At 40.0% G+C, this 16,988-nt stretch overlaps 1 protein-coding gene across 1 annotated transcript in view; it reads left to right on the top strand.

Moving 5' to 3' along the window:
* mcm3ap (minichromosome maintenance complex component 3 associated protein) overlaps positions 1–16,988 on the top strand; it is a 67,762-nt gene that overhangs the window by 31,060 nt on the left and 19,714 nt on the right. Inside the window, exons 10-15 of the mRNA XM_048533986.2 lie at positions 2,182–2,342; positions 6,131–6,366; positions 8,814–8,867; positions 10,813–10,988; positions 13,247–13,359; positions 16,379–16,510. Coding sequence (XP_048389943.2) covers positions 2,182–2,342; positions 6,131–6,366; positions 8,814–8,867; positions 10,813–10,988; positions 13,247–13,359; positions 16,379–16,510 — 872 coding nt within the window. The remainder of the gene's footprint in view (positions 1–2,181; positions 2,343–6,130; positions 6,367–8,813; positions 8,868–10,812; positions 10,989–13,246; positions 13,360–16,378; positions 16,511–16,988) is intronic.

Raw genomic sequence — 16,988 nt, 5'->3', positions numbered from 1 at the left:
CTGGACTCCCTTGCAGGAATACTTGCATTATCTATAACTAAAGGTGAGATGTTGGATGACTGGAGAGTGGCTCATGCTGAGTCTTTGTTTAAACAGGGATGTAAGGAGAAGCCTGGGAACTATCGACCAGTGAGTCTGACTTCAGTGGTAGGTAAGCTGTTGAAGGTGATTCTGAAATATAGCATCATGTTCACTTGGAGAAGCATAGAATGATTAGGGATTGTCAGTATGGTTCTGTGCAAGCGAAATCCTGTATCACAAATTTGACGGAACTTTTAGAGGAAGTAAACCAGAAGATTGATGGCAGAATGGTGGACGTTGTTTACTTGGACTTCATTAAAGCCTTTGATAAGATTCCACATGGTAGACTTTGATTACTAGAGTTAAATCACACGGAATTCAGGGTGAGCTTGCCAATTGGATGCAAAATTGCTTTAATAGCAGGAGACACAGGGGTGGTGGAGAGTTGTTTTTAGGACTGGAGGACTGTTGTCAGTGACGTTTCACAGGGATTGGTGCTGGGTCCACTTGTGTTTGTCATTTCTCTAAATGATTTAAACGAGAGTTTTGAAGTCATGGTTATTAAGTTTGTGAATGATGCCAAAATTGGTGGTATAGTGTAATGTTCTGTGTGGAAGGATATCTGAGAATGCCAAGAGACCTTTATCAATTGGGTCAGTGAGCTGAAGATCGGCAGATGGCTTGAATTTGGATAAATGTGAGGTTATTGCATTTGGTAAAACAAACACGGGCAGGACTTGTGTAATTAAAAGTAGGGCTTTGGGCAGTGCTGTCGAACAGAGAGAGACCTGGGGGTCAGGTACACAATTCTTTGAAGTTTGCATCTCATATAGATAGCCTAATTAGTCATTTAGCATCCTTGCCTTCATTGTTCAGTCATTTGAGTATAAGAGTTGGGACGTCTTGTTGAGTTGAGACCTCTCCTGAAGTACTGTGCAGTCCTGGTTTCCCTGTTATAGGAAAAATATTATTAAGTTAGATGGGGTTTGGAAAAGATTCCCCAGGATGTTGTCGAGAATGGAGGGCTTGAGTTATAAGGAGAGGCTGGACAGGCAGGGACTGTTTTCGCTGGAGTGAAGGAGGTTGAGGGATGACTATAAGGTGTATAAAATCATGAGAGGTATGTGTGCAGTAAATGGCAGGTGTCTTTTCTCTAAAGTGGGGGATTTTAAGATCGGGGGCATGTTTTTAAGGTGAGGAGAAAGATTCGAAAAAGGACCTGAAGGGAAACGTTTTTACGCAGTGGTTCGTATGTGGAATAAATTTCCAGAGGAAGTAATTGATGTGGGTATCGTTACAACATTTAAAAGTCAGTTGGATAAGTACACAAGTAAGAAATGTTAGGAAGGATAGTGAGAACTGGTTAGTACTGCTGCTTCACAGTACCAGGGACGTGGGTTTGATTCCACCCCTGGGTGTAGAGTTTGCACATTCTTGTGTCTGTTTGGGTTTCCTCCAGGTGTGCTGGTTTCCTTCCACAGTCCGAAGAAGTGCATGTTAAATGGATTGGTTACAGTTTCTAGCAATGTGCAGGCTAGGTAGATTAGCCGTGGCAAATGCAGGGTTACAGGGATAGGGTAGGGAGGTGTGTTTGTGTGGGATTCAGTTCAGAGAATTGGTGTGGACTCAATGGGCTGAATGGCCTGCTTCCACACTGTAGGAATTCTATGATATGGACCAAGTGCAAGCTGGTGGGCCTAGTTTATTTTGTGATTATGAACAGTACGGATTGGTTGGACTGATGGTCTGTTTCTGTGCTGTATGGCTCTATATGACAATACAGGACGATATATATATGCCCAATGCTGCTGATTTTACTTGTTGGCTCACTTATGATAAACTATTGTGTCTTTTCTCCCACATTGTATTACTGAACTCTCAGGATCAGGCAGCTGCAGACAATGAAAAAAAAATTGAGATTACAAGGTGTAAAGCTGGATGAACACAGCAGGCCAAGCAACATCAGAGGAGCAGAAAGGCTGATGTTTTAGGCCTGGACCCTTCTTCAGAAGGGTCACTGCAAAGCCAAACTTCCTGCTCCTCTGCTGCTTGGCCTGCTGTGTTCATCCAGCTCAACACCTTGTTATCTGAGGTTCTCCAGCATCTGCAATTCCTACTATCTCTGAAAAAAGCATTGTTTGTGTTGTTGCTTTCTTTCAGGTACGTCGTGAGGCTTTGAAGACTTTGACTTTTGCATTCACAGTCAGTTCTCAGCGATCCACAATGTTTCCAATGGAGACTCTTGTTCGAATGTTGCTTTTTAAAGATTGTGAAGAGGCAGAAGAATTCACCAGGGACTACGGTCTAAGTTTAAGTGACGGGTAAGTGTTAAAACGATATCGGGTATTTAGTGTTTTTAAACCATCTTCCTTATGTAATTTACTCCTCAAGACATGTTTTGTAGATGTAAAAACAGATACAACTGTCATTTTGTTGCTTCCCTCCTTCACCTAAAGGTGATGACTACTCAGTGTGATCTCCATACTGTCAAGTCAAACTGAGATCTGATGACCACCAGAATGGTTCTCAATTCCATAAGGCCTAGAAGGTTTTCTGCTCCATCTTGCTTTTCCAATCTTCTCATCCTACATTGCTGTATCTTAGCTTGACGGAAATGTCAGGCATACTCTTGCCTTATACTTGGCATTCATTATCGCTTTTGACCGAATATTAAATTTGAGGACCTTGCTGTTGTCCCTCTGTTCTTCTTGAAATCTCCCAGTGTGTCTGTCTGTCTTCATGTCTTTTGTCTCTTTTTATGCCATTAGCAATATTTGTTTAGCTTTTAAATATTTCACTGACTCACTAACTCCATCCTGCCTTTTAAACTTAAATGGTGGAGGGTTGGCTAAGATGTTTTACTGCGCATTGAGTGGAGCCCTTTGGGCAATGTTTCATATTTAGGTAATTTATTCTTTTCAATTAAATTTTACCCTCATATTGGACATGTTGTGCTATTCTAATTTGGAGTTCATCCATCAATGAGGCAAAAGTGCTGAGAAATGTCCTTCACAACATTTGTGCGCTCAAAATTTAAATGAATCAAATGAGAGAAAATGAGACAAGTATGTCCGAGTAGTCTGGTTTTTTAAGATAATTAGGATTTTGTTTTAAAATTTTAAATGCATTAATCTGATGGTTATTGTTTGCACATTGAAAGTTTTGAACACTTTTAAATTTGTTCTGTCTGCCTAGTCTTCCTAAATTGTTTTCATGAAATGCCCTTACTTGACTCAACTTGCCCCTTTACAGTTGTGAAAAAATCTACTTCGAATCATGGTCATGTGACAATAAGAAAAACTCTGAATACATATCTCTTCCTCACTATATTAACAATATGACGTCCATCCTCCTCTTCCTCTGCAGAGAATGCCTCTTGTTGAACTGTTCCTGAATGTTTGCCTTTTGCTTTGGAAAGCTGACAAATGGAATCTCTCATTCCTCTGCAATGTCCATTGTTTGTTTTGAACATGGTTTTCCACTTGCTGTAGTTGTCCATTTCACTTTGTCTCCAATTGACAGCAATTTTAACTGTCCATAGGCTAATCCATACTTGAAGTGTTTGAGCAACTTTCACATAAATTTGGAATGTTGTATCGCCTGTGAATTTGTACTGTAGCATGGTCAAACTGCTCCAATTAGTTGACGCAGTCACATGACAAGTGTGCAGGAGCTCACCATGCAGAGTTACCAGTCTGGAGATTTGGTTTACGGCATATCTTTCTCGGAGTAGTTCTGCCAGTGAGAATGGCTGACAACTTTTCCCCAACTGGAGTTTTTTACTATCTGAATTTTGTTCTTTATGATTTCACTGAATGATAGGAATCCTTATTTTTCTATCACTTGTTCAGCTTAATGTTCACTGAGCTTGATCTAGCTCTGTTTCTAGATGCAACAATCACAGCAGCCAGTCTTCAGTCTTGTGGCATTCCTTTTTTTTATATGTTTAAATACCTGTAAGCTTGTGTGCATTCCTTAGTGAGATACTTATTTGTTATTTACATGAATGATCTGGATGTGAATGTACGAGGCATGATTAATAAGTTTGTGGGTGATACAAAATTAGGAGGCTTCACTGATTGCGAAGCAGGTAATCAAGAATTACTGAGGGATCTTGATCAGATGAGATTGACAAATGCAATTTAATACAGATAAGTGTGAGGTGTTGCATTTTGGAAAGTCAAACCAAGGTACGACTTATGCACTAAACAGTAAGGTCCTGAGGAGTATTGTGGAACTGAGATCTAGGAGTACAAGCACATAGTTTGTTGAGAGTGGCGTCACAGGTGGACACGGTGGTGAAGAAGGCATTTAGCATACTGACCATCAGTGGTCGAGGCATTGAGTCTCGGAGTTCGGGTGGTATGTTTCAGTTATATAAGTTATTGGTGAGGCTGTGCTTGAGAGTATTGTATACAGTTTTGGTCACCCTGTTATGGGAAAGACATAGTTAAACTGGAACTTGGGCAAAGAGGATTTATAAGGAAATGACCAGGACTAGTAGGCTTGAGTTAGAGTGAAAGGTTGGCCAGGGTAGGACTTTATTTATTCGAACGTAGGAGAATGAGGGGTGACCTTATTGAGGTATTTAAATCACGAGGGGTTTAGATAGAATGAATGAATATAGCCTTTTTCCCAGGGAGGGGTAATTGAAAACTGGAGGGCATAGGTTTAAGATGGGTGGGAAAAGATTTAAGAAGGATCTGAGGGGCAAATTCTTCACACACAGGGTGGTGTGTCTATGGAATGGGCTGCCGGAGAAAGTGGTTGAAGCAAGTACAGTAGCAACATTGAAACAACATTTGGACGGGTATGCGGATGAGAAGGGTTTAGAGGAATGTGAATTAAATGCAAGCAGTTAGAAGTAGCTGAGTGGATATCATGGTCAGCATGGATCTGTTTGGGCCGAAGGGCCTGCTTCTATGCTGTATCAGTCTATGGCTGTATCCTCATTTTGTTTTGTTAATTGCGCTTGAAGAGTACTTTTACTATTCCTATTTATATTGCTTTATCATTCGGTTTTGAAGTTTCTCTTGGTCTTTCCTTTTCTTTTGTATTTCATTTTGTTATATTCTCCTTTGTTCATTTATCCCTTTTCCATCCATGTCACATCATGATTGATTAGTAGTCATTCTTTTCAGTGTGTTTATATCTCCACAATTAAGCATCACTTCAAGTGTTTCCTGCTGCTGATATACACGAGTTCATCAGTAATTTATTTCCCAATTTATTTCTTCTCTTGCTATTCTTATCTATTTAGCAACACAAAATAGTACCTGTAGTAGGCTATTTAGCCCCGCGAGCTTGCTGTGCCATTCAAACTGATCATGGCTAATCTTCTATCTCAATGTGCTTTCCACATAACTCTTGACAATTTTAACCTCTCTAAATCTGTTTTTTTCTTAATTATATTCAGTGACTTAGCATCTGCAGCCTCTCTGGTAGAATTGTCTCCTCATTTCAATTTTGAAATGGCCTACTGCATATCCTTGGACCATGACCCCTTGTTTTCCACCCCCCCCCTCCTCCCAGCCACGTCCATAAAAGACGCCCAAATCTAGTCTGTTCAACTTTGAGAATTGTAGATGTTTGAATGAGATCTCCCCTCGCTGTTCCAAACTCCAGTGAATACAAGCCCAGGCATTTTAATTCTGTCACAATGACAAATCAGTCTTTACAGGAATCAGTCTGGCAAACCTTTGCTGCACTTTCTCTTTGGTAAATATTTTTCCTCTGGTACAGAGATCAAATCTGTACAGACTACAGTCACCAAGGCCAAGTACAATTGCAGCAAGTCTTCCTTGCTCCTGTACTCAAATCCTATCGCAGTGAATGCCAATGCATCATATGCTTTCCTAACTGCATTGGCACGCTTACTTTTAGTGGCTGCTCTATAAGGACATGCATGTTCCTTTGTACATCCATGTTATACTGTATCTGTCATGCAATTGTCCAACTAAATTGTTATCCCAACTTAATTTGTTTCTCTATGTCTAAGTTATGTTGGATAATCATTCGTCATTGGATGAAATTGAATCACCCTGTAACAAGTACAAAAGAGACTATGCGACCTGTCCTTTGTAATTGTCATGACATTAATATGTTGCAGATGTGTTGAACTGAACCGATCAACGTTATCTGATCCAGAATTTCCACTGTTGCCCAAGAAGTCCTTGTTTATTGCTCAGAAACGCTCTACACTGATTGGGGAGGTTGTGAATGGAGGACCTCTACCACCATTTATACCACACATGCCTGTTTTGAGCTTTGATGGTCAAGGGCGATATATTGGGGAGAGCCGTGAATCAAGCATTCTTGGCCAGAAGCCAATCCTGAGTGAAGAAGGTAAATTATCACATTATTTAATTTGGGTTTTTCAGATTAATTTCCTTTGATCAAAATCAAGTCTTTGCATGAAGTTAAGGAAGGTGGTAGAACTCAAAACTGAACAGTGGAACTGTTCTTGACCATGGTTTTTAAGTATAACATTCTCAAATTCAAGCAAAATGCAGGCCAAAAATTTGAAAGGAGCACTGGAGAAGTAGAATTAAAATGCCTAAATTCTTACTTGTTGATTTGATCTTGTGAGATCTATTTTAGCATTTGACCTGCTCTGTCACTTTGTCAGTTGCAGCATGGGTTAGCTACAGAGTATAAACAAATATCCTGTAAAATGTAATGTGTTTGCAGACCAATGTCAGAGTATCTACTGGCACATATTTTTCTATTTTGCATGCCAGTCTACCTTGACCTCAATCTTTCAAGTTGGATTGTAACTGAAATCCCACCTGCCTTGTGAAAGATCCCACAACATGTAACTTAAGGAAGAGCAGGACTACTATTTCCAGTAATGTGATTGATATTTCTTGACCAATGTCACTAAAAATAAATAACTCTTACTGCTGTTTGAGAGCTTGTGCATAGTGCAAATCACTTGTTCCGTTTCTCTTTCTCCTTGTTCAAGATGGTTTTTCTGTTCACATCTGTTGAAACTGAATTGACATTCTTAAATTTCATGGAAGTTTCTAGCCAAAAGACAGGGGGTTTTCATTTCATCAATCTGAGCTGAACCCAATGAATGAACGAATGAACAAATGAAAAAATGCAGCACAGGAACAGGCCCTTCGGCCCTCCAAGCCTGTGCCGACTGTCATGCCTTAATTACTCTAAGAAACACCTGCTATTTTTTGATCCGTATCTTTCTGTTTCGTCCGTATTCATATACCCACCTAGGTACCTCTAAATTGTCTTCAGTCACCTTCCATCACCTCTTTTGGTAGTGCATTCCAGGCTGCTACCACTCTGCATGAAAAACTTCCCTCGCACAGCTCCCTTAAACTTCTCCCCCTCTGACCTTGAGCCTGTGCCCCCTTGTAATTGAAACCTCAACGCTGAGGAAAAGCCTCAGACTGTCTACCCTATCTACACTGCTCATAATTTTGTAGACCTCTATCAAGTCTCCTCTCAGCTGTTGTCTTTCCAGTGAAAACAATCCTAGTCTTTTTAACCTTTCCTCATAGTCAATGCCCTAGAGACCAGGCAACATCCTGGTGAACCTTCTCTGTACTCTCTCCAAAACTTCCATATCTTTCTGGTAGCGTGGTGACAAACTGTATACAGTACTCCAAATGCAGCCTAACAAGGGTTTTATACAGCTGCAACATGTTTTGCCAGCTCTTGTACTCCATGCTGCAGGCAATGAAGACAAGCTTGCCAGATGCTGTCATTGTCACCTTGGGTACCTGTGTTGCCACTTTCAGGGAACTGTAGACCTGCGTGCCCAGATTCGTCTAAATGTTAGTGTTCCTAGGGGTTCAGCCATGTACAATAGAATTCACACCTAAATTTGATCTTCCAAAATGCATCACCTTGCATTTGGCTGGATCAAACACCATTTACCATTTCTGTGCCCAAGTCATCTATCTATATCCTGTTGTATCCTTTCGCAATCATTGGCATTATCAGCAACTCCATCAATCTTTGTATCATCAGCAAACTTGCTTATCAGACCACCCACATTTTCCTCCAGATCATTTATATATACTACAAACAGCAAAGGAGCTAAGACCAACCCCTGTGGAACACCACTGGTTACCGGTCTCCATTCTGAAACACTTCCTTCCATGACTACCCCCTGTCTTTTATGACCAAGCTAGTTTTGTATCCATCTAGCCAACCCACCCCAAATCCCATGTGATTTTAGTTTTTGTATGGATCTGCCATGTGGGACATTATCAAATGTCTTACTAAAGCCCATATAAACTCTGTCCACAGCCCTTCCCTCATTAATTATCCTTGTTACATCTTCAAAAAATTCAGTCAGGTTGGTGAGACATGACCTTCCCTGGACAAAACCATGCTGCCTGTCACTAACTAGTCCATTTTCTTCCAAACACACATGTCTTGTCCTTTAATATCTTCTCCAAGAGCTTTCCCATCACAGACGTTAAACTCACCAGTCTGTCGTTTTCTGGATTATCCCTGCACCTTTCCTGAAATGAAGGAACAACATTTGCTAATCTCCAGTCCTCTGGAGCTTCACCTGTGGTCAATGAAGATGTGAAAATATCTGCCAATTCCCCAGCCTCTCTGATAAACCTGGGCTAGATCTCATGTGGTCCTGGCGACTTGTCTATCTTAATGCAATTCAGGATTCCCAAATCTTCGTCTGTCAATATGTTGACGTGCTCTAGTGAGAAAGAAAAGGAGTTTGAGATGTTGACAGTCCTTGCTTTTTTTTTTGGCAGGAAATTAAGATTAAGCAAAATTGTCAAATTTGTTTTCACTTTTAGCTGGTCAAGAAGCAGCAAAAAAAATTGAAACTGAACTTCCTCCATCGTGTATTGGTAGGTAATGAGATTCTCATTAATTCTGTATAACAATGCTACAAAACAATGTCATGCTCTTGTAATATTTTGAAATGAAAGTTTTGTGTTTATCGAGCAGAGGGATGCAATACCTTGAGCTGATCCTAGGTGCGGAGCAAAGCTCTTTCCGTACTGACCAGGTGATGTACCCTGAGCTTCACACAAAGATGAATGTTACCCACTGTACCTGTGTGGTATTTTATACATTATTTCTTTTATCTTGCCATCAGTCAGGCACTTCATCTATATGGCTTGTGTCTGTATTCCAGAACTCTGATTGAAAGGCTATTGTATAATCCACATCAACATCTAGCCCCTGTAACATCATTATTTTGATCTGACCCACTGAGTCATAAGTACTGCTCTGTTCTCAGCTGGAATCACTAGTTGTAAGTAACTTATTACTTGGGTGGAGTTAACTTGTGTATGGAGCTTTTAAAAGAATAAGGTATAGTTTTACATTACCTTACAGCTGATTTGGTTGCTCGCATCCTTTGAATATATGTTCAATTTCACATACCAATCATTCTCTTTAGAAGCCCCTTTTATTTTCTCTGTCTCTAACCTGGTGTGATTTTAGCTAAGTTTTTAATTACTTTGTGGCATCAGATATAAAATGATCCATCTGGCCTGTAGATCACTGGAATGCTACATAAAATTCATTTTATAAAGTCATTTTATGATTTTCACTTGTTGGACATGGTCATTTGCCTGCATTTGTAGTGCAAAAGTTACTTGTCACTAAGGTGTATAAATAACCCAGTGGCTGATTTTTTTTTTGTTTGGGTGGGGTTGCTTGCCATCAAAGGAGCATGACCAAGCAAAATCCAAAATGATTCCAAGATTCTTAAGCACAAAGCAGAAATAACTCTAACACATTAAATAGTTTGAACAGATATAACAACTATGCAAGAGAATCCTTAAATATTGGTGCACCTTACAATTTCGTTGCTCTACCAAGAATGGGACCCACTTCAGGTAATTTCCAAGAGAGAGAGAGACTCTTTTTCTTTTGTTAATACTTTTGGGCTTGAAGTAATTAAGATATAACTTAGCTGCTTCATCTCTAGGTAACTCTTAATTATTATGATGTACCTGACTTGGCTTCCTTCCAATGCTATACTATCTCTGCCGCTTTAAGTTCTTTTTCTTTTTACAAACTTCAAACACTTCTCCTCTTTTCCACATCCCAACACTGTAGTCTGGGATTAATAATTGCTTTTTATTCTAAGATAATTCCATTACTTTAATCACATTTTCTTAAGAACATGTTACTACATCGAAAAACATCTGTGCTTCAGAACTTGGTGTATGCTTATCTCTCGGATGAGTTCCCAGCATAGATTCAAATTGATAGTTGGAGTCTGGAAAGTTCTCCTCTTAAACCCTCTGGGTAGTTCGACAGGATGTCCAGGTAACTTCCTATGCTTGGAATTGTGGGTTTTGTAGTTGTAGATTATCTCCAAACACAGACCATATGTTTAACTTAGAATTCCAAGAGCCCAAGCTTGCAGTTGATCAATGCTAAAATATTATCTATACTTCTGTTTCATTGCAGTGCACAGAGATTCGTACTGATGCACACTATAAGCTGCTTTGTTTGAGATAACTTTAGAACTGCATTTAAATGATGGTGTGATTATGCTGAATACTACAATTCTGCTGCAATGCAATAAAGGATGGAAATACTCAGTATGCAACTTCTGTAAAGAGAGAAAAAGAAACAATGCTTAAAGTAAAATTTTGAACACTTGAATTTTAACACTCTCAATTGCAGCTTTTTAATGTAGTCTCTGTTTTTAATATCCAATTTTTTCAGAGTATTTTCCTTACATGTTTGAATGTAAATTTCTATTGTTTTGTAACCTGGCTTATTTGCTGTGCTAATGGATGATGGCAGTTATAGTTTTTGTTACTTTTGTAGCTGTACCACTGGAGAACCAAACTTTAACTCAAGAAATGCCTGCTGTTGAACAGTTCTCTCTGCCACCGCCGCTGCCATTGCTTCAGGTTACTGCTCCAATGGTTGCGCTGATGCCCATTGTCTCTCAGGTGCCTGCTGCACCTCCACCCAAACCTCAACCAGTCTATTCTGAAAAGGTACAGCCTGACTAGATCAAAACTGTGTTGTTAGCCTTCTCTTTGGAGGTCATGATCTTCCCCCAACTTGTGTTTGTGCTTGTGACTGTTGATTTAGTTTTGTTTCTCCATTGTTGTTTGTGTTTACAACAGAAGTCATTGTAATATTTAATAATCAGACCCTTTCCGCCTGTCTCTGTCTTTCTTGGGATTTTATAGCTCATGAATGTGTACTTAATGCTGTTACGTAGATTAAACCTTGTCGTAAACTTGCTGTGGGCCAAAGTTTCACAGATAATAAATCATATGATGGCAGTATGATGCTATTGTTAGTTGAAGGAGAACAGTTTCTGGGATTCTGGAGGAGCCAATAGTTCTGCCAAGGGTGGGAAGACCATACATTTTTATTTTTTCTGTATTTTAGATGTGGACAGAAATGGGAAGGGGGTTTTCATCCCTGCTGGTTCATGCAATGGGAAAAGTCTGGTTACAGACAAGCTGGATTCAGGGACCTGTGTGTGAATGTGGTGTGTATATTTGACAGAAGACATCCAATGTCCACAAGGACAGGAGCTGTCTGTCTTTCCTGGGATGTAAGAACTACTTTTGAGCCTGAGCAAGCCTATTTATTTCCCCTTGAATTGCAGTGATTTTTAGTGACTAAGTCAGAGACCTTTTTATAATTGTGAATCAATCACTTCCTGCAAACAAGTGAAAATATCTGGAGAATGAGGATTGAGAACCAGTGTTCTGATGAGCCAAAGGATTGATTCATTAAATCCGGTGAACCAGCACCACTGAATGACCTTCCCAGTCTTTCATCCACCCTTTTATTTTGTATATGCTGGTAAGTACGTGTAAAGAGGGCATTTGTAAGTGGGTGAGAGTTTTAAGGAGCAGAGTTATCTGTTGACATTTTGTAGTTGTTTATGTGCAGTTAGAATTAGTTATTTGCAATAAATAGCAGTTCACAATAGTCTGCGCTGCTTTTTTGGTCAATCTGGGCCTAAAAGTTAGGAAACACGGTGGCGCAGTGGTTAGCACTGCAGCCTCACAGCACCAGAGACCCGGGTTCAATTCCAGCCTCAGGCGACTGTCTTTGTGGAGTTTGCACATTCTCCCACTGTCTGCGTGGGTTCCTCCGGGTGCTCTGGTTTCCTCCCCAGTCCAAAAATATGCAGGCTAGGTGGATTGGCCATGCTAAATTGCCCGTAGTATTCAGGGGTGTGTGGGTTGTAGGGGGATGGGTCTGGGTGGGATATATGAAGGGGCAGTGTGGACTTGTTGGGCTGAAGGGCCTGTTTCCACACCGTAGGGAATCTAATCTAAAAAATACCCAGAGGAACTTTGCAAACTTATTAAAAAAATTAAAGGTTTTTTTAAGATTCTGGGAATAGCAGGGCTTGCTAGTGTGCTACTCCAGTGAAGTATCACAAGAATACTTATGGGGTCTTTTTGAAAGACACCTGAACAGACAGACACACACACTCGCGCATCTTTAGGTGTCCTTTGACAACACATTCAACGAAGTATCTCCCTCACTTCATAGAAATGTCAGCTTCGAGAATCATCTTGACATTTCAGTGAGGACAACTGACCTGGTTCAGTGGTAGCACCTCTCCCTGATCTTGAAACTAACATCTGTTATGAAAAATTAATAAAATGTGATCCATATTGCAGGTTTTTACCTAAATATTTTGATCTTTGTCCTGGTTGTGGAGCATGTGGCTGTGTATCTCCTGTCGTGAATACCTCTGTTTGATGCTGTATGTACTTTAGGTTTGTAAATTCTTCAGAAAAACCAAAAAAAGGAAAATTATACATAATACCAGTTCACTGTTATAAAACACAGCAGCGGAGTTGTTCAGTATGATCATTAGACAGACACAGCCAGAAGTCACATGACACCAGGTTATAGTCCAACAGGTTTATTTGAAATCACAAGTTTTCAGAATATAGTCCCTTTGTCAGGTGATGTATCCTTCACCTGACAAAGGGGCTTTGCTCCAAAAGCATGACTTTGCGTACCTCCATCCAACGCAGACTCCTCCACATCGTAACTAGGTGAAGTAGTGGGCTAATTGTTATTATATTATTGTTTCTTATGGGTAAAATGGAAGAAATTCAAAAACAAATGAGGCACAACAAAATGTCCTAAATGTCAGAAGATACTCATTTTACAAGTAAGTGAAAGGAGTAATGGATGATGAGCTTTAAATAATTTCCTTTGTTTTTGATTGTCTGTCTCCCATTTCAGTGTTTTTTTTTCTCCCTTTCAGATGATAGTTGAAGTGGTCAAGGATGTGTTCAATGATATAGTGAAGGATGTTCTCCGTGTAGAGTGTAAAGAACTGGCGAAAGCAGGGATAGCTTTTGCTGCAGATGCCATCAGGTAATAGGCTACTTCAGGCTGAACTGTTATCATTGGTGAATGGCTTGAAGAGTTATTTACATAAAAAATTTTTATGGAACAGAAGGAAGCCATTTGACCCATTCAAGTCCATGGAGTAGTCTAATTCGTGTTATTCCCTTGCTCTTACCCTGTAGTCCTGCAAGTTTATTTCCTTGTGGTGTCCGTCCAGTTTGCACTTGATGTCATTGATTATCTGTGCTTTACACTGTTTTGACGGCAGCAAGTTCTAGGTCATGACCGCACAAAACTCAAATTTTCTTCCTTGCATTCTCCTTGTATCTCTTGCCCGTGACCTTAAATGTGCTCCACTTCTTGTAATATGACCCAACGTACACTTTTTTTCCCCGTTTACCTTATGCACATTTGTTTCCGTTTGTGCACCTCGACCAATTCGTCCCTCAATCTGCGTTGAATGGCTTCAGCTTCTCCAACTTAACTTTGTAGCTCAAATTCCCATATGTGGATCCATTCTGGTAAATTTCCTTTGCTCTTTCTTATGAACCCTGACATCTTTGCTCAAGTGTGATGACTGAATGTGAATGCAGTACTCCAGTTGTGGTTAGTGCTTTAAAAAGATTCCTATGATGTGGAGGTGTCGGTATTGGACCAGGGTGGACAAAGTCACAAGTCACAAAGCACCAGATTATAGTCCAACAGGTTTATTTGAAATCGCAAGCTTTTGGAGCTCTTCTTAGTCAAGTTGAAGGCTGCTTCGACCAGCAGTTGGTGGTATCAGTGGTAGCCATGATGTGGAGGTGCCGTTGTTGGACTGAGGTGGACAAAGTAAGATGTCACACGACACCTGATTGAGTATTGTTCCGAAAGCTTATGATTTCAGATAAATCTGTTGGACTATGACTTGATGTCGTGTGACTTCTGACTTTAAAAAGATTCAGCATAACTACCGCTTGCCTCATGAATACCTAGCTGATCTCTGGTTACGCTTGACACAGATTTGTGAAACAAATACTCCATTCTCCTTAATTAACATTACTCACCTTAAGGAGCACCAAAAAGGCTATTGAAACTAAATAAGCTTCAAGTATTGCATTATGGTAAGAAAACATCATGTTACTTGGAAAATAAGCAATCTTGCAATTCAAATAGCATAAATCACAAAATGCAACTTGGGGATTTAAGGAAATATGAAACAAAACAAATACTTGAGTTTAATTTTTAAGGGATTGAATTGGAAAAAGAGTTGTGATGTGCTAAAAAAATCTTGATTGTAAAGTAGAGGATATTTGATATTTGGCTTTAATTCTATGACAGGGGACTTCTTTTGAAGTGGTCAAAATAATTTTTGAACAGCAATTACAAACATAGTTTCATAGAAGCACGTGACTTCTGTTAAATGATCAGGCTGCATGAAGAATTTGCAACTTGACTTTTATGGCCCTCAGTGGCCAAGGACCACTGCAGTGTTTCATTTGAGAGGAAGGGGTTCATTCCACCTGAAACTCAATATTGGTTTGGAAGACTTCAGGCAGTTAGAGCTGGAAAAAATACTTTGGCTATTTTTGCAGCCTCAAAGTAGCCCAAGACAGACAAAACTCAGTACTTTGGCTGTCTGTATGCCTGAGAGGGAGTGAGTAATAAAAAGAGCCATATCTGGTGAATGTCAACCAAAGGGAACTAATCAGTCAAAAAATCTTAAGGCAATGATAGAAGTGATAAGTGGATGTAAGTAATAGTGAAGGATATTACTGAGAAAAGGGCTGAATCCTTTTTCTGTTTATGATCAGATATCTTTCATACATATTGTTACTTGAACTTATTACACAAAAATAAATCAGCTACTCTTGTAAAACTTGCATTGATAGCGCTATACAAATATGTTTGGTGACTGACCTCCACAGTTACCAAACTGCAAAAATTTAGCTTATGACTTATCGAGTCAGGTTTTCTTGAGATCTAACTTGTCCAGTATGCCAAGGAATTGGGATCATAACAGTTAAATTAACTTCTGTCTAACTTGGATAAACAATGCGTATGGTGCTGTGTGGAGTTCTGTTTAGCGTATTCTAAAAACATTTTAGAGGTACTGGAGAGGCTGCAAAAAGAAAGAAACCAAATCTGAAGACAAAACAGTTAAAGTATGAACAAGTTGTCCTTTAATAAAAAGTATCGCCGTTGTGCAGAGATGGCAAGAACGGCAGGTGCTGGAGTCAGAGACGACACAGAATGGAGCTGGAGGAACACCGGGCAGGCTTCATCAGAGGAGCAGGTAAGTTGCCATTTCAATTCCGGACTTTTGAAGAAGGGTCCTGACCCGAAACATCAACTTTCCTGCTCCTCTGATGCCGCCTTACCTGTTGTGCTCATCCAGCTCCATACTGTGTTGTCTGTATAGCCATTGTGCATGTGGATATTGTTTGAAAGACTACCATTTCTTGGCTGTTCTAGTTGTCTTTGAATAATGAGTGATTTTCCAGGCTATTCCACAGAGCAGTTTAAGATCAACTACATTGCTGTGGGTCTGGAGCCATGTATAAGCCAGACCATTGAAGAACAGCAGTCTTCTGTAAAACATTGAATGTAAATGTTGCCACCTGTTTTGGTGGGATTTCTACCGTTTCAGCAAGGCCTCCGGAATTACTCGTCCATCCACATTACAATTTCACAACTGCCTCCTAACAAAGATCATGAGCATTTTGGAAAGGTTTAGCCAAAGTAGATGAAGCATAAAGTATGTTTCCACTTGGGTAGAGCAGCCATCTTGGCTGCCATCCAATAAGAGAATCAGCAAGAACTCAGGTGGAAAATTGGGAAGGAACACGAATAAAACTGTACAAGTCAAGGTCCCTTTAAGTTTGAAGAGAGGAAATAAATGGTTATGTTGATAGATATATGCGTGGAGAAAAGCTTGAATGGAGCTTACGTTTGGGTGGATTCTAATGACGTGCTTTTGTGTTGTAATTATTTCATTCTGTGGAAGATTAGCTTTCAAATGTCCACTGAATTTTGCCATGTGTGATATTGTTTTGTGTTTTTCTAGTTTGTCAAACAGATCGTCAGAGGAGCTGATTGCAGAAGTTACCATGGAGATGCTGATACAGACTTCATCTGAGGAGCTTCAAGCAGAGAGACAGAGAATCGAGGATGAAAAGCGCAGAATTGAACAGGCCAGGTGGTGCCGTCTCTTTGTCACCTTCTCCAGCTCCGTGCTTCCTACATCTCTCTATTCCAATTTGAGCTTCTTGAGCCTTCTGAATTTCTTGGTCCAGCCATTGGTGTATCACTGCAGTCTAGGCTCTGGAATTCAGCAACTAAATGTCTCCACCTTTCACCCTGTCTTAACTGCCACCACCAAATACCCCCACAACTCCTTAAAACCTAGCCTCTTGTCTAATGATTTGATTATCTGTCCTGTCTGATTATACCCTTAAGTGCCTTGATGTTGGATCATTTTTTGATTAAACTTTGTGAAGTGCTTTGGATTGGTTATGGTTTTGTCAGGCGGGACAAGTGTTGGTTTTTGACTTTAGTTTGTGCTCAGGTATAAAAGTGTAGACCCCTGCAGACAGCAGTTTCTGTAAGTTTGGATTTTCAAAATTTAGTTTTATTGTGAGAGATGTACTAACCCTGAAATGTTTTAAGCATGCAAG

This window comes from Stegostoma tigrinum, chromosome 7 (genome assembly GCF_030684315.1).
Source record: "Stegostoma tigrinum isolate sSteTig4 chromosome 7, sSteTig4.hap1, whole genome shotgun sequence".
NCBI lineage: Eukaryota > Metazoa > Chordata > Chondrichthyes > Orectolobiformes > Stegostomatidae > Stegostoma > Stegostoma tigrinum.
The sequence above is the reverse complement of the archived record's forward strand: the minus strand, read 5'-3'. Positions and strand labels throughout refer to the sequence as shown.